The 26,188-nt window shown below is 38.0% G+C and overlaps 1 protein-coding gene across 2 annotated transcripts in view; it reads right to left on the bottom strand.

The window, feature by feature from the left end:
* NEK7 (NIMA related kinase 7) overlaps window positions 1-26,188 on the bottom strand; it is a 73,218-nt gene that overhangs the window by 20,759 nt on the left and 26,271 nt on the right. For both annotated transcript variants that reach the window (XM_086617193.1, XM_086617192.1), the window contains exons 4-6: window positions 16,819-16,881; window positions 16,167-16,277; window positions 2,000-2,108 (exon numbers count right to left, since the gene is read on the bottom strand). In XM_086617193.1, the coding sequence (XP_086473319.1) occupies window positions 2,000-2,108; window positions 16,167-16,277; window positions 16,819-16,881 (283 nt within the window). The remainder of the gene's footprint in view (window positions 1-1,999; window positions 2,109-16,166; window positions 16,278-16,818; window positions 16,882-26,188) is intronic.

The raw sequence follows: 26,188 nt of genomic DNA, 5'->3' as shown, positions 1-26,188 counted from the left end.
TACTACTTTATACAAGCTATACATAAGGACTTCCATTAGAATTAGAAAACCTCTCATTATGTCTTAAGTAACAGACAAAAAACGTTTTCAAGAACTGGAAAACATATTTCATCACTTTTGCTGATCACATTACCCACAGTGGCATGATGTTATTTATTTGAAATAGGTAACTGATTCTCCTTAATAGCAGGCATTAAAAAAAAAGGAAGCAAGTTTACTCAGGAGAATGGTTATTGAACTCGTCAATGGAATCAGGCTAATCAAGTAGAAACAAAGCAAAATAATGATGTATACCCCAGATAGTTATTTTTCACAAGTAACATTCAGTTTAAGTTTTAATCTAATCCTTCAGAGACAACAGCAAGATTTTTATTTTATGATTTTTAACAAGGTACATATCCTTGTTAGTCTTCTAAATACACTGACCTGGTATTTGTTTGGCAAATGCGATTAGCTCGAGAGCAATGCACTATAGCTCTAAACTTCAAGAAAAATCACTTAACTTTGATAAAAGGAGATTACAGTGTGCGTAAGATACAGGTACAGTAAAAGGAATGGTTAATAACCCTTCAAATACCAGCATTTTCGAGTTTCCAATAAAAAGTTACAAAACCTTACAAGCTTTACAGAGGAAGACAGAAGCAATTACGTTATGCTGCTATCTGACCCAGTTTTCAGGAGTTTGGACCGGTCTTTGTCTAATAATCCAGCACTGATATCAGCTCAACTTCAAAACAGCTTTAATTGTCATTGGTTTTGGTGCGTTACCATAGCATTGTTAGATTTGCCATAGGTTTGCCAGAAGCTTTGAAGGTAGTATTTTGAAGGTAGGAATTTAAATTCATTTTGGTTTTGAGCTAAAATATACTGAAATCAACTAGTTTAGTCACAAAAGCATTAAAGGAAGATACCTGTACCCTATCTTTATGTCCCTCTCTTTGTATAATTTGCACTTGCAGATATCCGTATGAATGCATAAAGGAAAAAAAAAAAACCAAAGGAGAATCACAAAGGAAAGGCATTTGCAGAGACAGGGGCATGGGAATCTAAGCTGATCTGCTGAAGAATGCAACATCTCTAGCTGCAAATGACAAAGCTCAGCAGAGATCGAGAGACTTGTGCTTTCAGGCAGCTATGTGCATCCCAGCAGAAGGAAGCCACCAACCTAAGACATGTAATTCCACCTGAACTCAGAGAGACAGCCCATATACAACTTGCAACTCATAGCCAGAGGGATTTCCAAGGCAAAAAAAAATTGTACATCTGAGAAGCACTATACTACGATCTGTTTTCTTTCACTCAGTTACAAGGTAAAATGAAGACAACATACAGAGGAGACAGCAGTACAGAGGTTTAAAATGGGCAAAAGAGATTTAGTACCTGACAAGGATAGCTGGCAACTACAAGGGCTGTTGGGACACAGCACTTGACACAGAGATTGGAAATAGCGGAGTGGAGCAGAGAAGGGGAGAAAATGCTCCTGGCTGCACATAATCCAGTAGACAAGGGAGTGGGAGAACGGCCTATACATCACCAGAAGGCATGGCAGAAGGCAAATACTTTTGTAAGAAAAAAGGTGCAAGAGGTGAAAAGAATGGATGGATAGCTGTGCAAGAATGCAGGTAACAATACTTCGGAAAGACAATGGGCAAATATAGAAGAGTAAGGACAGGATAGAAAATAAGAGCCAGCAAAATTAATTGAGCAAGCAAAGAGGCAGTAGTGGAAGTGTCTCCATCACCTACAGAACTATCAGGTATTTTGAAAACTTGGTATCACAAACCATTGCTGCAAACAAATGCCTACCACACAAGTGTACAACCACAAACTTTTGTCACACTTTTCCATTACTTATAAAACATTATAGAAACCATACATTGTGTCAGCTGTAAAAATTGATTCTATTACAACATTATTTGGTGTCATTTGCATTGAACCAGCATAATTCTCACACAGTAAAAGGTTTAGTAAAGACAAATCATCTTTGATCCTATATTACCTCTATGCATAACACGACGAGAATGCATATGTTCCAAGGCACTGCAAAGCTGAACAAAGTACTTCCAAACTGTTCTTTCAGGAATCAACCTCTTCTGTTTCTTAAAATGCTTAAAGAAAAAAAGATGGACATTGAATATCAAAATTTAAAACTTCCATAAAATGACTGAAAAAAGAAAAGACAGAAAATCCTTTATTTAGAAAACCAGAGGCTCACAACTAACCAAGAAAGGTTTAACACAATTTCTTGACACAGAAAGCTTTTTCCTTAAATATTAATACATGTATCATCAAGGTAAGTGTTTAAGTCAGTCAACACAGAGCCACAAAATGACATTAATGAAATAAAACTGCTATCCCAAAAAAGGATTTATATGGTATTTAGCAACCCTCAGTGCTGGACTAATGTGGTCAGAATAGCCTAGCATAAAGTAAGTGGCCACAGAACCTACCAAACAAAATATTTGCTTACACTAACATTGGTTTCCATATCCTCATAAAATAAATAGGAGGAAAAACAGTAGTGACACACAATCACAAAGATGATGTAAGAAGAGTCAATCAGATTAGTCTAAGAAACTTTGTCAATACATAAAAGGAGACTAAAGGAACTGTGATTTCCAAAACTTCCATAGCAATTTAACTCCTGTTCAAATATTTTCCATCCTATATAAAAAACCGTTGCCGATCACCGTTAACAGTTCAATGGCCTGTTAAAGCTTACGTGAAACATAATTATGCTCCGCTACACACATCTCCTTCACATAGAATATTCAGGGACTGCAATAACACAGTCTTCCAAAAATACATACTGAAGACCTGGAATTCAGCCAATGCTAAAACGTGCAAGTTTGATCATTATAAATTTTGCAGCTAAAGGTAAGAAGACTGCAAAGTTGCTGCTCGTTTAGTCTCTCTTTTTAAAGAATTCATATTTTGACAGATTTTAAACTTAAACACATGAAGAAAATACATGAACAACATTAATTTTAGATAGGCAGTAAAGCACTTTGACGTATTTTAATAGTGTGTGCACATACACACACTTCACACTCATGCACACCTTAAATTCATGTAACAAATATTTATGACCTCGAAAAAATAAAAATATTTTCATATACTATGTTGAAGTGAAGTGTGCCACCGAGAAGTTGACAGCTGCATCTACTCATTACAGACACACACAGGAGTATGAGAAACACATATCTAAAACAGCTATAGCAAAATGCATCAGTCATACAAAGGATCATAACATTTCACCAAAATGTTTTTAGTATTAGGGATTATTTCAAAATGCATTTTCATTTAAATGAAGCGAAGCATATAAATTACTTCTTTAAATATAATTTTCTCTCAGTCTTGGACTGAATCCAAACAAACCCTGTGTATCTGTTCTCCCCATAGCTGGATTTGCATATCAGAGGATTGTTTGATGTCAACAGGAAGATGGAGACCAGGTTTCTTTCCATTTAAAAACAAATACACAATACATGTAAGTATGTGCACATGAAAGCATAGTTCTTTGATTTAAAATGCATTCTGAAATTATCATAATTATAATCAGGTACTTTATTTAAACATTCTGAATTATTATTTTTTTTAATGCAAGTCTAAGCACAAGCAGTGATTAAACGTCATTCACAAAATGTCTGAACTGGAATGATTTTCCATTACAGATTTCCATTTCGATGTACTTAAAGTATATCAGTGTACTTTCAAAGAATTTACGTAGTAGTATTCTCTTAACATTTTATTCATTTGCCATCTAACACTGTAAAAGATTGTACACTACAAAATCAGCTTCAGTTCTTACAGTGCAAGCATGCAATACAACAACAGTTTTTGAGACGTAGTCTCATTCCACTGAAGCCATTAGTAATTTTGCATGACGATAATAATTACTTCTTTTCCTGAAAGCATCAATAATACTATTAACCCTGTAGAATTTATCCATCTAAAGAGGATGCAAAAGAGAGCTGTTAGATTTGCTAACAATGTTTAAACTAAACAAAGAAACAGGCACCATTTTTGCCTCTATAGGTTTAAAAATAATCCAATTATCTTAAAAATAAATTCACTGAACATTATTTTGTGTAGTAATTAACTACATTATCTTCTTCCATCAAAATACGTATTCTCAATGTTTTCTTGGGCTGTTGTCAACCAACAGTCAAAAGAGTGATGAAAAGCCACCACTACGAAAAAAAACTGATTTTGCACAACTAGCTATTGAAATAAGTTGTAGGTTTCTAGGAAACAGTCCAGCAGGCGGTGTTAATTCTGAGAAAAGCCTATAAGGAAAAGTAATCATATTCCTGTTTAGAGCCTTACCTTCTAACACGAAATATAAGTTGATGGAACACATGGTCAAACCTATTTTATGTTGAACAACATAATCAAATTCATATAGCACATGTTAACAAAATAGGATCCTTTTCTCTCTCCACCATTTTAAAATAGTGCACAATGCAAAATGCAGTTCTAATGGTTGTGGGGTTTGCCCCCTTCCTATAAGGAAGCCAAAACGCGGAAGACATGATGCCAAAATAATAATTTTTAACCTCTATTGCAGAAGAGCACAGTAGCACCACAAGCAGTTAATACTGAAACTAATTCACTGCCTGGTGCTGTAATGTCTCAAGCATCTTAAGGTCCACATAATCAAGTTAACTGAATGCAGTTATCTCCCACTGTATACAAGTAGCTATTACCTGCCCAAATTTGACCTCAAAGGAATATAGCCTGACATACAGCTTTCTGAAGTACTCTCATCATCTACATTTTACTATTCAGCTTCTTCCACCTGTCTGAGGCTCAAAGGACAGTCCTGATGTCCCTCTGACCACTGACCTTCTAGGGTGCGACATGAAAAAAACCCATAATCCTGTTTGAGGTGAAAGATCAGTCTCAACATAGCTGAGACTGGGCAAAAAGGGAACCGCTTGTACAAGTGCATTAAAAATTTGGGTAGTGTTGCAAACTAGTGTTTTATCAGGTAAACAGAGAATACCAGGCATGCTCAAGCAGTAGACTGTCTCCCAGCAACAATTATTTGTTTCAAAAGCCATATCCCATGAAATTTCCACCTCTGTCTTTGAGAATGGAATCACAAAAAACTACTTTGAAGAGTTTTCACAATGTCAGTACAGATAAAACTGCTATTCAGTCATTTAATGCAACTGGCCATTTTTCTGGCCATAACTTTGCTATTCAAATGCCTTAAAGACCTTTAAGGTAGGCGGGTAATATCACTAGTTCCTCTTTTCATCACTTTTTACAGAATGACTGAGCAGTTTTGTTATGGGAAAACAGAACTCTCCTGCTCTGCTCTAATGAATTGCTAAACGAAAAATTAAATATTCTCCAACCGTTTCCATCCTAGTAAAGTTAAATATAGCTGCCTTGCACCTAAACAGCATACGCCATTCAGTTTCTTGGAGGCATTAAAAAAACATTAAGTAAAAGGTAGATGAGGAGAAAGTTTAAAGTCAATATAAAAGCATGGAATTATATTATAGTGGGTTTCCGAAGATGATGCTTTAAAGGTCAAACTCGGAAAGCAGAAGTGACAGCCACTAGAAAATGGTCTTATCTAGACTTAACAAGCACCGTTCAGAGAATGCTGATAAAGAAAACACGCAGGACTATGTTTGACTTTTGTAAGAAAACTAAGGATTTCCTGCAGATGAGTAAAGAACAGTGAACATATATGATTTCAATACAATTTGAGATTTCAGATATGACTGCTTAGGTCTCAGTAACCACGCTTGAAAAAAAATTAGCATTCATTTCTGACATTAGTGTCTCAGATAATTTTAAGGCATGACTTCGCCTGGTTTAGACCTCACTGAATAGGAAAAAAACAGGCGTAAGTAAAAAAAAAAAAAGCATGTTTAAGAAGCAAACTGGACTACAGAAAGTAAGAAGTTTATGAACATCTCTTGCAGAAAGATGATGAAGTGATCACCTAAACAATTTTGCAGAGTCATTATTTAAAAGAATTATTTCCTTGCTTTAAATACATTCATTTTCTTTTCATGTTTTGATGAGGATCTTGATCACATCTGTCTGTTCTCACAATTTCACTTTCAGCTTACAAAAACATAAAGGTGTTTTTTTATATTCGATTGCATAGACTTATGAGAACACAGTGATTCAACAACTGGATACTTGGGGGAAAAAATATGAACTTCATCAAGAGGAAAGTGATGCAGAACAGATTATTACAAGGAACGTCCGAGTAACGCATAATGAAGTCCTTGGCCACTTCTGCCTGTATTTCTTTAGGAGTCTTTTCTAATATGGACTAGAAAAAAGAATGAATAGAGGAAAGAGAAGGTTAGGCAGCTGCAATAAGAAATTATGGAAGCACAAGCAAGAGTTCTCACTGTGAATAAAACAGAAGTAAACCAGAACTGGCAAGGGCGTGTAGAGCCAAAAAGACAGACCAGAGAAGATGGACCTCAACATCTCTACACTTTGGAGTAAAGACCAGACTCATGCATATAAAAATGAAGTTTCAACATAAGTCTTGCTTTCTATCTAAAACGCTATATAACTCTAACAGGAAAGCAATGTCCCAGGAGTTTTTTCTGGCTCTGTTCATTCATTAATTCAGCTTCCCATCTCTTTAGACCGTTGCAAGTTTTCTGCCATTCTTCCTTGCTTTCTATTTAGAACAAAAATAGAACTTTCTACGTCTTGATTCATTCATCCAATTTGATCATGAGGTGATTAAAACTGCCTGCATTTCAAGAGTAGCTGCTGTCTCTGAGTTGTAAAAACAGAACGAACACAAAAAACCACCCAAACTATTTGGCACCTACAAATGAATACACAGAAAGTAACAAGTACTTGGCTAATAAAGTGACTAATAATAATAAATAAACAAAATATTTACCTGGTTCTAGTTCCAGCTTTACTATTCTCTACATCTCCAGTTACTAAAGATGTCATACATTTATTTTTTCCCTTCCAGAATCCACAAAAAAACGCATTAAAAAAAAAAAAAAATCTATCTTCCTCAGTGATCTTAGCATACAAGTAACTTTATTTAATCAATAGCAACAAAAGACTAATACACACTACAAAATCTAATAGACAAAATAATTGTACTAATATACTAATAATTGCACCTACTAGCATCAGAAGACAAAATTAGTAGAATGAAACTATGGTCTTTCCTTAAATAAATAACCCAGTACACACCCTCCACATTTGAGATACAAATATCTTCTCAAACACAATCTTCTTTCATACATAATCAAAATGAAGACATCTACTTAAAATAAATAGAAAGCCTTGTAAGAAAAATGCAAGTCAAAATGGCTGTATTTTCCATTTTTAGTATCTATTCTTTCATGCTTATAATCTATTAATCAGACTGTTAATAAGACTCCTGATTAAACTCAGATCCCTTAGAAAGCTCTGAACTGCCTTTGCAAGGATTCACTTCATTCTTCCTTACTGAGTAGTTCACCTACAGTCACTCTGTTCCACTTAACATTTTTGCTCATGCAAAAAGGCAAGAACTTGCAGTGTTCAGAGATAAAGATGACCTACTGAAATCAGATCTACTTGCAGAGCTGCTAAAATAAAATTTCCAATACTGCATCATTTTCACTGTCTCTGCTGTTACCGCTGAGTGGGGCTTCTTAAAACACATAGCCACGTTTAAATTCAACAGTATTTGTTTACATGCATCTCTCCAATAAATCCCCTTGGGAAAGATGAAGAGGTGAAACTCATGCTTGAATCATTAACAGTAATTCCTAATAAAAAGTAATACCATGACACAGTAAATACAGGGGCTACTGTCTTGGTTTTTTTTTTTCTTTTTACTACAAATAAGGCAGACAAATTGAAAACCTCTTTTCTTTCTCAGCAAGTTATTCATATAGCACTAACACTGCAAATTTTTCAAAACCAACTGTGTGAAAAACTAAAAATTATCTCCAAGTAGCATTTGCAGGGCATTTCAAACAAGAAAAGCACCCAGAACTATTATTTAATAAAAACTTTCCTTTTTCCCTGCTCTTTAAAGGTTCATGAAGCCAGACAATTCTAGCACCAGTGGGCAAATGTGGAGAAGAAATACTCCAAGCACTTCTGCTCCAGTCAGAGCTATTTGAACAGCCTGTGTAATAGTTAAATAAAGTTTAACATCAAGTTAACTTTTCATAGTTGACTGACGCTATTACTCTCCCTGCAAGTATACCGAGTCAGCTTACACAATAGCTTCAGGTGTGATGTCTGTGAAGGGGACTGTCCACAAAACAAAACAGTGTTGATAAGTCTAATTATTTTAGCAGAAAATCCGCCTGCTTATTCTTATTGTTCCAGTGGCAGACACAGACAATGGCCGATTCACAGAAAAACTAACAAGGCAGCCTGGCAATTACCCAGCCCAATTATCCCACTGGTTATAAACTGCAGGACCAGTCAGCTTTCCTTCTGCCAGCACATATATGTAACTTGCACATGGTAAACTGCTGCCACTGCTCTTGTTCTGGTTACCTGTGGTTGAGAGCAAAGGCGACAGTCGAACACCTGTCAGACACCCCAGTAACACACATACATGGGGAGCAAAAGCTCACCGGAATTAGCTCTCCTACCTTGGCAGGGCTCTGTGCCTTCACTGTTTCTTTTAGAACTTCACGGCTCCATCCACAGAGCGGTCGTTTCCTGTGAGAGCACCCAGCCCCATTTTTTTTTACCTGCTACGTAGCTAGCACATATATACAAAGTTGAATAAGGATGCCCTATTTTTTAATTAGAGGAGGTTAAAAAAAAAAAAAAGGTTATGAAAAAGATTTTTAGTAGCTTTAAAATGTTACCAGCAAAAATTAGCCTGACTGGTTCAAAGCCCCAGGTTTCTCCTTTAGGAAAAAGCACATAAAAATAATTTTGCTTTGATCTGTAATTAGCACACACTGTGTTACAGTATCCTAACATATTACATGCCTCTTCAAGCTACACTCTATCTTTTCAAAGTCTTTTCAAATATGAGTACACAAAAAAGCTAAGAGTAAAGATGCTACAGAATGTGAAAAAAACATTGAGAAAAAAATATTTTGAAGCTTTTAATGTTTATCAATGATGTAACTTCAACAAAGTGCCAAATTGTTCTATATTATAAAACATAACCATATGCTAAACAAAATCACTACAAGTCAGGAGGTTTGGCATTGGGGGGTAGAAGGGGTGGGGATGGGCAGTGGGGGTTTTTTATTCTTTAAATTAAATCTAGCAGTCATGGAAAAAAAAAAAAGAAAAAAGCACAACAGAGATACTGCTGAAAATCAAGAGAACCAGATCCCACGTTTTAAAACCTGTATTTATAGATCCTAATAAATCAGTATCGTGAAAAGAAAATATACAAATGTGCACAAAAGACTACTTTAAAAATACCTTTTCCACAATCACGATGTCAAGTATTCAAACATAAATATATGTAAAAGAAAAATCCCAGAATTAAAGCCACCACAATTTCTCCCCTTTGAGAGTGTGTGCACGCACAGTTTGCAGTTCTGTTTTCTTTCTTTATGTCTAAAGACCCTTTTCTCATTCATTCATGACACTCAGCTAATGAGCAGTTTGAAAATGTCTCTAGGCTTTATTGTGCGCTATTTGAAACCTATTATTAAATTTAAGTTTTGAGGAGGGGGTACAGCTTCCTGGTATGCATCACTGGAATATCAAATTAATAAAATAAACTTTGTGAAGTTATCTCCACAAATGGTCTTAGAAACAATGAGGTAATAATATCCCCATTTTACAGATTAAAATGGGGGAAAAGAATTAAGATCGAAAGCGTTAATTCTGGCACCAATTTAAGCACCTCCTTTTCCATGTACTTAGCATTATGAAACAGTTCATCTTCAAAGCACAGTTCTCACTCAGAACAGATGCAGCTGTGAACACTCAACATTTCTACGAATCAAATCCCAGAGTTCTACCTTGATTATCAGAAATACAGAATAAGCAATTACAATTCCCACCCAAAAAAAAATAGTGGTTCAAGCGGTTTACACAGTATCCCTTAGGAACAGTACCACAGACAGTAAGAAAGGATGGTCTTTGGAAGACCACTGAATTGTACTAACCATGAAACCTTTCTCTGTCTTGAATTGCCTGCCTTGAAAACAACCACTGCAAAAAAGGCAGCACAGATGAAACAAATGGTGGTGCATTTACTGCACCATCATCATTTCTACCCACAGTAGCTGCAACCTTAACACTGAATAGAGCAGTGGTTCTTCAAAGAAAAAATAAATCTGTAATTTGCTGGGGTGTAAGATACTCAGTCGTAGGATTTTCTAGCCTTTGAATGCTTGATTTCACAGATTCGGTTTTGCTTCTTTAGGTTGTAAGCAATTCCCTAGATTCGAAAAGCATAAAATAAGTACAGAAATGCAGGCTCTCTATTATATGGATACGCACAGCTAGCAGGGTTGGCACTTCCACAGCCACAGCTGGTATTGCAGCTGACCAGGTAACTTGCACAATGGAGTACCATCCTTCAGCAGGTAAACGGTTGGTACTGCCAGTGGACTCCGTTTGCATTTGTCGACAGCAGCAGAACAGCAACGTCCCTGAACCTTGCGTCCCATTCCACACTCTACGTGGCAGCATGCTACAGGACAGGTTCTGCTTTATGTTCCCCTGCATGTGATCTGTAATTCCTACACAACCTGCCTCTTCTCTACCCTCATCCCAGATTCGTCCCTTCCCCATTTCCCTTCATCCCATTTGCTCCACTTACACAATCACATCCTTTTCCCAGCCAGAGTTACCCCATCCAGGCTCTCTCCCTACTGGCAGCTAGTTTGCCTGTCTCTAGGACCCCTACCCAGTCTGTCCTGCTCTCTGGCAACACATTAGCTCTTCTCTAATCTCACTGTGCTCACGTCCAGTATTGGGACTCCCATTTCATTGTTTTCCAATCCATTACTCTTATATTCATCCTCTTACACTCCTCAGTCTCTACTGCCTTGTGTCATAGCTTCCTGGTCTACCTTCTCTCAAAGACTGCTAACCAGCTAGTCCCAGTCCACTTCTCTTTGTTATTCCCAGTCAGATCCACTCTCTCTCCCTGCCCCTGGCCCCGCCGCTTAAGGATCACTTAGCTGCTTGTCCCAGGCTACTCTTCGGTTTGCCGTCTTCACATTCATCTCAGAGTACTCCCTTCCCTGTGTTGTTAGAAAGAACAAATACCCTCTGAGAGACAGAAAAGCTTCAACCCATCCTAAACATCTGGAAAAAAAAATCTACTTCTGGCAAAATCATTTCAGTCACCCATACTACAGCTTGCAAGAGGTTCACGCAGCTCTGCGGGTACGGAAATTCTCCACTTCGGCTGCTATGCTTCAGCAATTTCTGTTAAGCACATATGAACCCTTGTGTTAGAAGAATTTAAGTTTGAGTGAGTTTTCACAGCCATTATTGTAAGAAAAATCTCGTTTCTAAGTTTTAAGTTTCTGTTTCAAAGCACAAGGGACTTACAATATTTCAGATACACTCAATGCTAGATTCTAAAATAAATAAATCGTTTAAAAAACAAGTCACAAGTTTCCATTCTCAACAACATAACCAGCTTCACTGCAGTGAGAATGGTTAATCATGGGCTGCTAGCCATCCAGCAATCCAGGGCAGCCAGTTTGCAGAAGGAAAAAGTAATTAGCTTCTGTAGCAGTAGTTGCCCCCTCCACTCTGCCATGCTGCAAGAACAGTGGGGCAAGATGCACTGCTACGTCCACCAAAGCAACTGATGTCGGAAGTTTCTGGCCTGCACCTGATCACCACCCAAGTTCAGGATGACGTGAATAACCCTCCATGCAGTGCTGTTCAGCCTCACAGACTTCATCGAACACTTAAGGCTAACTGTAATAACTAATCCATGCTTCTATGTTCCTTCCAAACCCACTGCCATTACAACGTCTCTGTAAATCCCTGAAGGCTGTCATCTCCCCCTGTAGCCACCTCACGCCATCGCACACACAAGGCTGCAGTCGCATGGATTCTGCAACCGAGCCGTGGTTCAGAACCGTGGTTCAGCCGTGGTTCTGCAACCATTCATGCAGGCAGGAGCAGCGCTCTGGGCTGGCAAAGCTGCCAATGACTGAAGCTAAAATTGCTTCCACTCTTTAAGCCCTAAAAGAGGCAAGCTGTCTTGTAATGCAGCATAGGCAAGTTAGTCAACCCTAAACTACTGCAAATAAGTTTAAAAAACACTCATTGCTAATATATTTTGGCATGGGGAAAGAAGGGAGGGTCTGCATCCCTGACCATGTGGAGAGAAGAAATTGCCTGATGCAATCTCACACAGTGAAACCCAAAATATCCACCACTGGTGAAATATCAGAATGATAATCAATGAGATTGCAAACAAGTCTAAACAGAGCTCCAGCAATTTACAACCAATTTAGATATGCACCAGTTGCTTGGAAAGAAGTGACTTTCACTGTATTTTGACTGTCCTGTAAAAAACAAGTACGTTTAAGGACAAAAAAATCACTGTTCCCAACTACAGAAGCCTGAGATATCATTATGAACTTCATACAAATGAGAAGTTTTAAAATATTTGTCTTATTTTACCTAGCTAACTATAGTTCAGTGGGGTCTTTTTAAATTAAAGTTGAAAAAAACACACACAAAATGTGTTCTCTGAAGAGCAGGTGAAGTGTCTAGGTGACATTTTGTAGAATTCAAATTATTTTCCATCTATCTTAAGCAAGCTCCAAACATATCTTCAACTTTTTAGATGAAAGCTTTCATGCTTGTTCCCAAAACATGATTAGCCTCCTTAAGATCTGTATGACATATTCAGTTTAAAGTCTGCATTTTTTTTTGGTGTGCTAAGATTATTTGCCAGAAAAACTAAAAATATGTGCAATAATAAAAACAGACCTAAAAGTTTATTGCGGATTTAAAAAAAAAAAAACATACAACATATTTCAGTGTCTCGATAACATTCCTTCTTACAAGTCTAATACCTTCATATTTAATCTCAAATAATATGCTAATTATTCTGCAAGACAGTTCAAATCCTTGTTTCAACATCTTCAGCACAGACTTTGCTACCTTGTTCTTTTTATTGAATCATTATAATGTATTTTCTTGATTAACCAATTAGTAGATTCTTCTTTATGGCATTTTCTTTATCCAATATATCAATTGTTCCTTTAAAAAAAAATATTAAAAAATTCCAAACCAGAAGAGTCTGCAGAACAATTTTCACCCTGTCACTGTCTGTGGTGGAGGAGAACCATGGCTAATAGGAAAAGGGATGAAGCCTCAAACCTGCTTTACAACATATTTTGTATTGCAAAAGGACGTATTGTTACAACGCAACAACAGGGCTTCTCATGAAGGACCCTCAACCTTGGCAGCCATGTACTATCACCACGTTCCATAGTACAGACCAAGACACCAACAAACAACAGACCTTGAGCAACTACGAACTAGCACAACAGTTACTAGTTATTTACTTGTAAAATCTTTGATATAATAGTATCCAGCAGCCTAATTCAGAGATACTGAAAATCAAGAATTTTTCCTTCTTTCACCATCCCTACACATGGGTTACACAGTGCTGAGGTACATACTCTAGTGCAAAATCAACTCTAAGTCAAACACAAGTATTCCCCCCTCACTGACAACATTTGCCCCTCGGTATTGCTGACATGCCAAGTCCAAGAATTCTGCCAGGCCATTAAAAGCTCTAAGATAAGAAATTCTCAATTTCAAATTCTCCTACTTTTGGGAATGGAGGCTGTATTGAAACATCTCCTTGTGACAGATGTAATTATAAAAAAAAAAGGTAAAATGGATTAAATCTGTGTACGAACATACATAAACACAAAGAGAGACAGAGAGAACACGAGACACCTCCAATTTCATTATGCGATTTGTAAATGCCAATGCACAGCTGTTTTGGCGGGCTTTTTTGGACAGATAGCAGATTCTATAAATTCTATTACAATCCATATGGATGCACCAAGTGATTTTCCTCAGTTGTCTACTCAATGAGGACAAAAAGAGTATTATTCACAGGTAACAAGAGGGATAGTATAAAAGCTGGGCAGCGAGGATGTGGTTCATTAAGGGAAGAACTAAAGAATTCATCAAGGTGCACTGTGAGGCACAGCAGCTTTGCAAGAATTCTCTGATGTGCCAATAACATCGCAACAGATACCCGAGTAAACTAGTTAAGTAGTTTTCCCTCACATTAACGTTGGTTTCGGTGTCATTCAAGCTGTGGTCACTTAAAATTTCAGAAACATGCTTTATCCTTTCTACAAATCACACAACAAGCCTGGTACCCAAACACTCTTCTGGGGTGCCTTTACATCTTCCAACAAACTTAGAACAGCCTTCTAGCAAGAACACTCGAAACCAAAGCACAGTTTGTTTGTTTTAATAACACAACATAGGTATTTACCTTAGTAGTGTGACAGGCAGCCAGTCTGCTAGGAAGCTTCCGTACCATTAAAGATAATTTATTTTTCAGGCAATTTTTAAAATACTTCTTTAATAAGACGCTATATAACTGATGTGCCCCACATTTAAACTCATACCATTCAAGCAGTCTACCAAATCATTTCCTCCACCAGCAGCATGAAGATGGAGTGCATTGTGACACCTCATACATATTTAATAATAGCCTGATAGGCTGTCATTAACATCAAACAGCAATCTAAGTTTGCTACATTAAACATGATCGCTGTGTTAAGAGGACAATCACAAAGTGCCTCCAAGATCGAGCCTGTAAGAAATATCCACTGACTTGGACAAGGTGTAATGAGGCCAACTGCACTGAAGAAGCCATTATTCACACATTGGATTTAAAATTAAAAAAATTTTTTTAAAAAATTAAAAAAGCAGGGGAAAAAGAAAAAGCTTCAATGGGTCATAAGACCAGACATGCCATAAGGCAATCTGTCACAGAGTACTCATACTAATAACTGTTGTGTCAAAACTGAACATTCAAAAGAAAAGACAAACCTTTCTTTATGTTTTATGAAATGTAAGCCCACAGAATTAATAATTCATGAGATGAAGAAAAATATCAGATTTGGATATAAATATTAACAGAACGCTGTCAACCTGTTTAGAACCAAATTTTGACTGTCCTACCTTATAATTATCAATCTAGAAGGAAGCATTCTTCAAAAGCTCAAAAAAAACGAATCAGTATGAAAGTCATTAATGAAGAAATTGACATTCGTTATTCATGGAGGTCCTAAGCAAAACAGCAGAACGTTGTTCTGCGCCTGGCTGTTGCTGACTGCCATTATTTGTTCCCAGAGTTACGCTGGGTTGACAATAACGATGTTGGTGTGCACACAAGAAAGTACTCCGAAGGGATAGACTGAAACCAGGACCCAATGGAAAAAGGGTAGGAAAAGAGGGGAAGTAGATGTCAGATGACAAGCAAAGATAAAAAAGCTAGTTAAAAGTTAATATAAGTTTCAGAATACAAAGTTTATACAACAGGTCTTGAATAAATTTTTCCAATTAGCTAAAGAACAGGCATTTAAAAACTACAAAATAAAGCAATTAACCCATAACGCACAACCACATATCATTAAGTTCACTGCATGTGATTTCGACCAAATATGAAATATATTTCCAGAATATTCATTAGTCTCAAGATAAATATTTACTAGACCTATAAACTGATGTATTTATTTCCATTTTAATCTTTGTTTACTAAAGTGGTTAGCAGTTGAAGTTCAAGATCTACAAGAAGCTTCTGCCTTATGACGCCAATCCTTCTCTGCTTTCACTACTATTACAGAGAATAGAATATTAGAACACAAAACACAATTGGGCCAAAAATTAAGAATGCCATCAAAATGTGTTGTTCTAAATGGTGGTGACAGAGTGCTTTTCTTTACAGTTTTTTTTCTTCTCCTCGGCGCTAGTATAATTTCAGTCTAGTTATGTCCCCATCTGCACTTACGTTCTGGACAACCGTGTTGAAAGTACTTACATAAGCATCAATATTGGGCATACATTAAAAAAGTCAGCCTAAACACTCCACTTTTCTCCACAGTTCCTGACATTTTCACTGCATTTTACCCAATGATGAACACACGGAATGAAAAGGCAAAGAAGTTGAATGTCACACACTTTTTAATTTTTTTAAAGAAGTTAACTCCTACCTTTATCATTCTAGAGAGATCTCCAGCATCAGCTAATTCCAACACTATGTTCAGTTCATTATCTTCAATGAATGAGGCATAATATTTAATTACATTTGGATGATTCAGTTGCTAGGAAAGCAGAACAATAACACACATTTTAGTGTAGAGTACATAAGACTGACAAATGAAATCTTATTTACGCAAACGAAACAACCCCTTTGTATCGTACTATTTCAGTATGATATAAAAAGTATATGCTTCTGAGAAGCATTTACAGATAAACGTTTTGCAAGAACATGATGGCATTTTAGGATCAACATGATGACTGAAGTTGCAATTTTAAAGGAATTTTGCTTCAATACATCTACGCAATAGCATGCTAAACTGCTACCTGAAATAGCAAAGTCAATTTGTAAAATCAGTATTTTACTGTAAATAGGACACAATTATTTACAATACTGTGGTTTTCGTAGAAACTTCTACTTGAGAAGTTACCCGGTTTTGTATCAGATTTTCTTCCCCAATGTTACTTTTTAAAGCAATAAAGATTACAAAATTAAGTGAGGCTTATAAAAACTCTACACAGACAACAGTCCACATCTCAAGCATATATATGAAAAACTTAATATACTTTGAGGATGGCTGCACATTTTTTAAACAAATCTTTTACCTTAAGAAGATCTATTTCTTTGATGCAGTCAGCACGGGCTTTGGCATCCATTAAATCAAATATCTATGCACAAAAGACAAGATATTAAGTGAAAAAATTTCAGCAAATTCAGTGATCAACAGCATCATTTCATGGCATCCATAAAGCAACTTGAGTTATGCATTTCATGGCGAGAGGTAACATTGCAGTAAGAGATATTCCTAATGCTCTGATGTACTGATTCACTGCTATATCAATTCTCTTAGCCCCCGTGTAGGAAACAATTCCATTTTAAGTACATTTTTTCCAATGATTTAATTGCCACCTTCACATATCTGTTCAAACACACAACAATAATTCAGCACATTGTCTTCAAGTTGGTTCTAATCCAAATGTCAGCTTCCTCTCCTATTCCTGCCACACCATTATCACAAACTGATTTTTTCCAGTACTGAGCATACCTTTTTTCCCTAGTCTCTTGCTACAGTCTTCCTTTTCTATTCTTAATAATGCATACACTTTCACTCTCTCTCTCAGGATCAAAACTTCATTTGTCACCTCCAATTCCTTCTCTCCCATCTCCTTCCCTTCAGCAAGCAAAGAAGTGCTTTGGGTTCTGTAATTTCCTTACTAGAGCACTTTTTTCTAAGCCCTCATCTGTCACCTTGACTTTTACAGCCTTTTACAGTTAGACATCTCTGCTCTTCATTTTCTTCCCACTTCCCATCTGCTCCAAATTACTCTGCAACGTATCTCAGTTTTCCCTCCTCCAGTTAACCATGCTACTCTCCACAAATTTCAGTTTTTGTTTGGAGTAATTTTTTCCTGCCATTAAAGTCCTTGTATACATTCTACACATCTATATTTGATCTGTCTTTATTTTCACTTCCTCTTTTTAGCACCTTTGGGTTCCCTTCTCACTTTGCTTTCTCAGATGTGCATCTCCATACACTGCCACTGACTATTACATTTAGAAACGACTAAAATATTACTTCCTCAAGGAACCCTTCCTCACTCGTTTGGCATTACTTTCTGAATCAAAAAAAGATCCAAAACCAAATAAACCAACCCCTCATCAACTTCTGTGTGGTCTCTCTATTACATTTTGAGCTATCCTAAAGAGTAACAGAGACACACTATGAGTTTTAGTAACCGCCACAACATTTATGAGATTACCTTTTCCAGTTACATCTTTTCAATGTACATCATTTCTTGCTAGATACTGTCCAGGAAAAGATGTATTATGCTCTGTGAAGATCACTGGTACCCAGTTCCATCAGCTCAAAATGATGAAAAGCTCAACAGCTGACAACTTGTTTCATACCTTGCCACCAATCCCAGAAACAAAAATAAGGATTAACAGCACTTTGAATACTGAATGTCTGTAAAGAGGTCATCTAAACTGACTGCGTAACTGTCTATATGAATCACACCTTCTTCCACTCTCCTCAGAGAAGTTCAAACAAATCAGGAAGTCTGCACATGATCTGATAAACCTCATCTTAATTTTCTATGCCACTAGGCACAACAAATTTGTCATTCCTTTAATCAACTGAAAGAAGTCTAGAGACTTCATCCTTGGAGAACAGTCCTTACAGAGCACACATGTGCTCTTGACTAGCCACTCCTTCCCTTCAGACATTCAATCTTCTGTCTTCAGAGCTGGAATAAGAAAAAACAGCCTGAAGTGGATACAAGATTCACTTTTCAACTAAAAGACAACTGTAAGTCAAGAACTGAAATGCCAGGCTTGTGGAGAGTAAGAAGAAAAGGGGGAGGAGGAGAGAAAGAAAGAAGAAAACAAAACTACTTACCGAGAAAAAAAGGGAATAACACATCTCACAACTACTTGTATATTAATGCCAGGATGATGGGAAATAAACAGACTGAGCTAGAAGCAATTATTCAAGGAGGAGACTGTGGGGGACTTAACAGAAACACAGCGGGGTAAGTCACAAGAAAGGAATGCTAACACTAAGAAACAAAGCCATTTCAGATGTAGTAGAAGAAAAAAGTTAGTGCTATATATGAAATTACAAGTATTAAGAGGTAAATAACTGATAGAAGAAACAGAAAAGATAGTTTATGAATTAAGGTTGAGAACTTCGTGAAGGACATGAAACAGCCTGCATCTGTTATAGATCTCAACTCTGAATGAAAAAGCATTGCCCTCTAATCATGTTGACAATAGACTAGAGTCCTACTATTAGGTACAGTCATGAAGGAGTGTAATGATTTTTCTAGGAAACTCTTCAGAAAGTTCTAAATATGAGAGGTAGCACATTAGCTGAGGAAGTACTGGGAAGGCATGAGATCATAATTGTCTTTCCCGGTAACCTGAGAGACTAGCAAATGGAAAATTTTATACCCCCTCTCCCAAAAACAATCAAGGAAAGTGTGTACCAGGGAGCAGCGAAAAAAGGTAACAGGTACAGGGCCACATCTTGAAGTTCACACTTTTGCTAGTTCTAGATAAAGGTGAGCTAAGAACATTCCTTATAAATTAGATTAGACAGAGAACTTTGAACACACTGGAGAACCTAATCAAAGCGGCAGACAGAGTTTTAGACTGAAAATTGTACACAAATTATCTACCTGTAACATTTGGAGAAATTACCCAAAGCACAATTCCAAGATTCAAAACCAAAAGAATTTCATTGTGTGAAAAACCAGGGCAGTTTGCTCCTGTTATTGACTGTTCCAGTACGCCAAGAGGCTTGTTAACTTACCTATACACCAGAAGGGTTTCCCTGCACATCTGAACGAGCAAATTTTGGGAGCAAATTTTTTTTTTTTTTTTTTATAAGCTACGCCTCTGATAGGGGCATAGATTAGTACCTCTCATAGAGGAATAACAAAACAACAAAAATAAAGCCCCAGACTCAGAACTGTGAAAGAGCTAGGATCAAGGCATAGGAAAAAAAAGACAAAATACGACTATAAAAATTTTGTTTGTGTGTATTCTGGCTGGTATTCCCAGTATTTCCAATTCGTTATTAAACAGCCTGAAGCAGACTAGACCAAGCAGCAATTTCTCATGAAAGAACACACTCAAGTTTTACAAACATGACTCCCTATACTTTTGCTACACTTCGTAAAGCAAATTTGTGGAAAAATTGAGTGGCAAATTTGTCACAGCTTTAGCTAAACTGAATATTTTAAACATTACCTGAATAAAATAAAGCAAGAAAGAAAAACTGAGTCTTTTTTGATCCTTACAAACACTAAGACAGACAACCTGAAGATTTACTGTATATTATTCTTGACGTTCTCCATTAGACTTTCATCCAGATCTAACCTCAAAAGACTATAAATAGCATTTCCCAGAAATCCAGAATTTCAGTTTCACAGACATTAACCTCCTACAACGAGAAGACTGGAAAAAAAACCCAGAACCTAAAACAACAACCAAAAAAACTTCACCCAATCCATGACCTCTGAAGAACCTCTGCCCTTTTACACCAGATTCAAGCAGCTTGCAGAGATTTTCTTTCTGAATAGATTATCTTTCCATTTGCCAAACTGCTGTAGTTCGGCTCAGAAGCCTCTAGTGTAATAAGCTATGTCAGCTCACAAGGAGGCTACTGTAAACACAATGAGAAAACCTCCACGCTTCATCACCAGAAGATGACTCAACACTGAATAACGTCTTACACTGAAAACTGGAAGCTGCAATGAAAGATCTTAAGAACATCCTTTCAAGTGCATGTCAAAATTACACATGGCTCCTGGCAGCAGTCAGAAGGCTTGTTTTGCAGGAGCTGCCGCAGACCAGACGACGGCACAGCAGCAGCTGTCCTTTCCTTGTGGTTTACTACAGACTGGCCAGTAGGAAGAGACATCAGTACTTCCACCTCAACTGGAGCAGCTTATATAGCTTTGCAAGCAAACTAATTCCATCTTCAGCTATTACTCAGCAAGCCAACCTGAAAAGTCAGTTTATGCTCCCCAATCCGTAGCACACGTCGCACACAGATTTATCTCACGCACACACAATTAGCAGCCCTATAAAATCAGTAGTCATTGCTATTAGCAGGCCACAGGCCTCAGACTGCCTCAGAAACACAAAGCCTAAAGATTTTTCACATTTTGGCTGGACTTCTCTTGGCCTGAACTTATTTTCTGAGCTCAGATTTAGCTGTAGCAGCGCATGTTTAGCCGTTGAGAGACTTAACTGTACCAAAGTCATTACAGTCAGATGACTTGTGTCTAACATGGGTTTAGATTCAGGTCAGCTTTATGCAACTGCACAACCTTAAGGAAGTTATAGCAGATACAACAGAGGTCTAACAAAACCAGTGTGACTAACATCGGTAAACTTTTGGACCAACTTAAAGGATTAGCAAGTGACTGCCTGAAAGCATCCAGCACATGCCACGTAGAGCCACCACCGGCATCCTTCTTCCAGCGGAGATCAGGAAACTGGAAGGGTGAGCCTGAACAGGGTCCATGTGAAGAAGCTCCTATACGTCGATTATTGGGAACTAGCAGTAATTACACCACAAGTGTTAGCATCACTATAATTGGCTAACAATAAAAACTGCTACATTTTGATTAGACTGCTAGGGCATTAATTAGACTAACAATAAATTCTAATTCTTGACTCCACTTACGAGGTCAGGATCACAGGGTAATTCAGGTTGGAGATGTGTTTCTCTAGTCAGCACAAATTGCACAGTGTAATACACTCTTATTTAAAATTTTAATTATTTTTCCCCCGATTTCTATTTTAAAGGACTATGATGAAATTAACATTTCTACAAAGGGATTATGTTTGCTGTGGAAAACCTACTAATAAGCAAAAATTGTATTAAATGTTGTTATGATGCACCAGTTTTCATGAAAAGCGTAATCAGAAAAATCTCATTGCAGTAAGCACTATACTTTAGTTAGCAATTACTGTGAAATTCCTGAAAACAATTAGGCAAATATAGATGAAGACACTTAAGAGAGCTTTTTAAAAGCCCTTAGCAATTTTTTCCACTTGGCAAGAACACTAAGTAAAACAAGTAGTCTCTTTTTAGTTCTCAGTTTTTCATCTCCTTCTGCAATCAACAGCCTACAACGGAAGAGTAGAAGGAGAAGCATACATGGATACTTATTCCAAAATATTACCCTGTGTGCTACGCAACTAAGGGCTTTCCGGTAACTTTGCAATGAACCCACTTCTCCAGTACCTTCATGTGGGCATAGATTATGATTTTATTCTTTCAACATTCTAGAAATATCACTTGTAAGTACTGTCACGAGATACTGATATTTCTAGAATAGTTTCTAAGCTATCGTAAGATACAGAGCAGGAGCTGTTCCCTATGCAGATGTGTAAACTAAACAAAACAGTTGCAATACATGAAATCAACTTCCTGAGTAGAGTTCTTAGATACATGCTCACATATGCAACTAGAGCTCCTAGAACGCTATGTGCATAGCAAGAAGGTTTAGAAACATTTAACCACCAAATGGAAATCATCAGGCCTTAGCTTCTAAGTGCAGACTGTATCTGATAAATTACCAGCCAATTACTAATTTAATTCATCATCTGCAGTGACACACCAAGTTGGGAATTCACTTGATTCCTCTTGCCCCAAGTCCATTACTTTTCCAAATTTTCCTTTTCAGTATTGGAAAGGATAAAGGTCTTTCTAACCTCATCATTTAAATGACAATTTAACCTATTTCTGTTTGAAATTCTGTATCGAATAAAAATACCAAAAAGTATTTCCAAAGCAAAACACAAACATCACTGCTGTAACATAAACGTACAGACAAGCAAGCAAAATAAAGACTTGAACACACATAGATATTAAGAGGTATGATACTGCATAGCAAAAATGAGCATTAGAGTATTTTGCCACCACATCACTGTTGTGCTGAGACAATAGTGCTTCATAAAGTGTGAAATTACAAGTGCTTTCCTAAGATTAATTATCTCTAATTCAGGCCTGAAGTAGCAATCCACTGACAATGCACAATGAATAATGAATGTGAGTGTTAGATAAAAGGATTCATTGTCTGAATCTCTAACGCACGGGTCTCCAATTTCAGAATGAAAGGGAAGGAAAGGTGGAGAAGCGTAAGGTAGAAATGTAATGAATCTAGAATTTTCTTGAAATATGCAATTTCACACACTATTTTAAATTTTGAGTAACTAAGGTTTACTTTAAAAATAGCTCATAAATTGAACTCATACAGCCTTACAGTCACTGACTTCAGATATTTACAACTCTGGCTCTTTAAGGATGTTTTGTGAGCATTTATTCCAGTACCTAGCCGTTGCTTACTTGCCTCTCAAAAGTGACCACTGGAGTGCTCACTGCTCAGAATGCCATGCCACACCTCAGGATGTAGATGGTTCTGTTGCAAGGGTTACTTACAGTGGCAGTAGTAGAGACCCACTGCTTCTTCCTCAGGCATGATCTTTCAGTATTCATTGGACCTCAGACTCATCACATGTTAAGAAACTTATCTAGAAGCTCTTCAAACTTATACTGCTATGTTTGTAGTTTATGTGGTTGAGTCAAAGAAACATCAGGAAAGATCAAAGTGTAGTTTAGACATTAACTAAAGTAAAGTAATGAAGATTTGTTTTTTAATTCTGGTTTTACTTACATAATATTTCAACAGCATCTCAGAAACAGAGTTCCATGGAAAAGGAGAGACCTAATTATTATAAATACCACTTCCCTAATTACAAGAACGCAAACCACATGTAAGAGGATGAAGCACAAAGGGTACAAGAAAAGACCCAACATACTGTTTTCTGAATTCTGCAGGTTAAACTACTAGAAAGAATATCCAAACTGAACAGTTTTCACTCTGCTACATATCCTACTGGAAACCAAATCAAGAACACTACTTCGTGTCATCTAGACTTAGCAGCAACTATAAATTCAGAAAGAGTGGTTTCTGTCACCATCTGCTTGTCCTTCCTCCCACAGCATCTTACTGCCACTTGCTTCCGCTCACATTGAGCTCCACAAACATACATTCACATTAATATAACATTTATCAATATTGTACATATTTCAGCCAAATAAAATCTTAATAGCACAAAATAAACATTCTTGTTGGAAAGCTTCATAAGAACTCAAAATTGGCAATAATTTGGAATAAATAATGGCCTAAGATCCAGTAACTCTGAGAGAGGATAACTGAGGAATTTTAAGTCACATCAGACCTTGAAGGTAAAGACAAACATGAGGAACCACTGACCACATATGCATAGAGAAGAGCTATACACCCAACCCAGCCAGGAAAAAACATGGGGAGGGGCGTGGAACAGACACGACTTGCAAGATCAGAAAGGAAGGCCATGTAGTAATGATGTGAGATGAGAAAGGGCAGACAATGGGAAAGTAGAAGAAAGTTCAGATCTCAGTTACATTATTTAACACAAAGTACAGCATTTAGAAACACTGTCTCAAAGTGGAAATGTGGAAAGCGGTATCCATGCATAGGTCTAAAATAGAAACAATAGAAACTCTCCCTTATGACAGAAAGAAGCATTCCTCCTATTTTGTCCATGCTGAGCTTCCATTAATGAGGCACCAAAAAAAGGCAATATTTTAATAAAAGAAAATGTGACTGAAATTAAAAGCAAGAAGCACCATCATAGAGTAGACCCACAAGAGCTCCTCTGAAAAGCGATCACTTTTCACCAAAAGATATCTATGGAAAAAAAAATTTATAGTGAAATTAAGTATTGTGACTATATTTAACAAAAATATTTCTAGGGAATCTTAGGGAAGGTCACAGAAGCACAGTAACAATTAAGATGGTCTGCTGTACAAATGGAACAGCTTTAGACGTCAACTATGCAAGCTGAAATGGCTGTGCCAGATGTCCAGTGGTGCCACAAGCCTTTTGAACTCAGGGTAATATTTCACTGTACACTCCAGGATTTTTTTGTTCCCCTCACAGGTTAACCAAATCTCACTTTCCACTCAGATAATAGTCTTCGACACATATCCAGCCTTCCTATGGAAAGTGATTTTACAGATGACAGAACATAGCCCCTCCTGACGTGCACTAGGCAATAACAGTCAATGGAAAACCAACAGCATATGTTGGATACTTTGAGACAATCAGAACACTATTAGGATAAAGCCATTTGGTAGAGCCACAACTCTTTAACCCTATTTCCTACCAACCACCAAGTATTTCCTTAGAAATTTATTGAACAATTGAAGGAGAAAGCTTTTCTGCTATAGAAACTATCACCCGTTGTCATGGTTTGATGTGGAGGGGGGGGTGGTTCTGGTGGCAGGAGAGGGATTTTGCTCCCTGCGACCTCCCCGGTTTTGGATCCGGGTTAGGCTTAGTTCTGGCCACCGGATCAGACTGCCATCCCCCTCGGGGTTGAGCCAATAGGGCGCCTCTGCGAATTGCCCTATTTAAGTCAGGACAAGGGAACCGGAAAAGGTGCTTCGCCCAGGATCGACCAGAGAAGGGAGGAGGGCACTGCCCCCGCTCCCTGGCTCCCGGCCGGGCAGCTGCCTGCGTCGGGCCGGCGCCGCCCACGGAGAATGGCGGCGGCGGAGCCAGCTGGGGAACTCGGGGGCACCCCACTCCTGGGGTGCCCACTGGGCTGAGTTCACCTGGAGAGGACTGAGATCTGAGAGAAACAGCTGCATCGACAGCAGGTCAGTGAGGATGGAGCGGGAGGAGGTGTGCCGGAGCCGAGTTTCCCCTGCGGCTGATGGTGAGATAGCAGGCTGCCCCCATGCAACCAGGACGGCCTCGGTGGAGCAGCAACCCACTCGCAGCCCGTGGGGAGAAGATGCCTGAGCCCGAGGATGGTCGTGTTGGGGGCACGGCAAGGCAGAAAGGCATCTGGAGTCTTCGTGACGACCCACGCCGGAGCGAGTGGCTACAGCTCCCTAAGTACCCGAGACTGTGGTATAGCCCACACCGGAGCAATCTGTGGGGAAGGATTGTTTCCAGTGGGCTGGACTCACGTTGGAGAAATTTGTGGATTTTTCCTCGTGGGTAGGGGATCCATTGGAGCAGGGGAAAAGGGTGTAAGGACTCCTTCTCCTTTAAGAAAGAAGCAGCAGTAACAGCACGGAATGAACTGACCTGCACTCCCCCAGTCCCTGCCCCCTGTGCTGCTGGGGGGAGGAGGTAGAGCCGGGAGGAAAAGGAAGGTGGGGGGGGGGAAGGTGTCGGTTTTAAGATCTGGTTTTGTTTCTTTCTGTCCTCTCAAGTAATCGGTTTTTATTTCCCTTTGTCCTTCTAAGTAATCATTAATAAACTGTTTTGCTTTGAGAAAAGCGCTGCCTGTTTTGCCCAGGACCATGGTTGGTGGGTGCTCCCTCTGTTCTTGCCTCAACCCTCAGTCCTTTTGGTTTTTTTTTTTCTCTCCTCTCTACTTTATTGGAGAAGGAGAGAC

The sequence above is a fragment of the Tauraco erythrolophus genome, chromosome 10, assembly GCF_009769465.1.
Source record: "Tauraco erythrolophus isolate bTauEry1 chromosome 10, bTauEry1.pri, whole genome shotgun sequence".
NCBI lineage: Eukaryota > Metazoa > Chordata > Aves > Musophagiformes > Musophagidae > Tauraco > Tauraco erythrolophus.
Note: the sequence above shows the minus strand (reverse complement) of the source record. Positions and strands in the feature narration are given on the sequence as shown.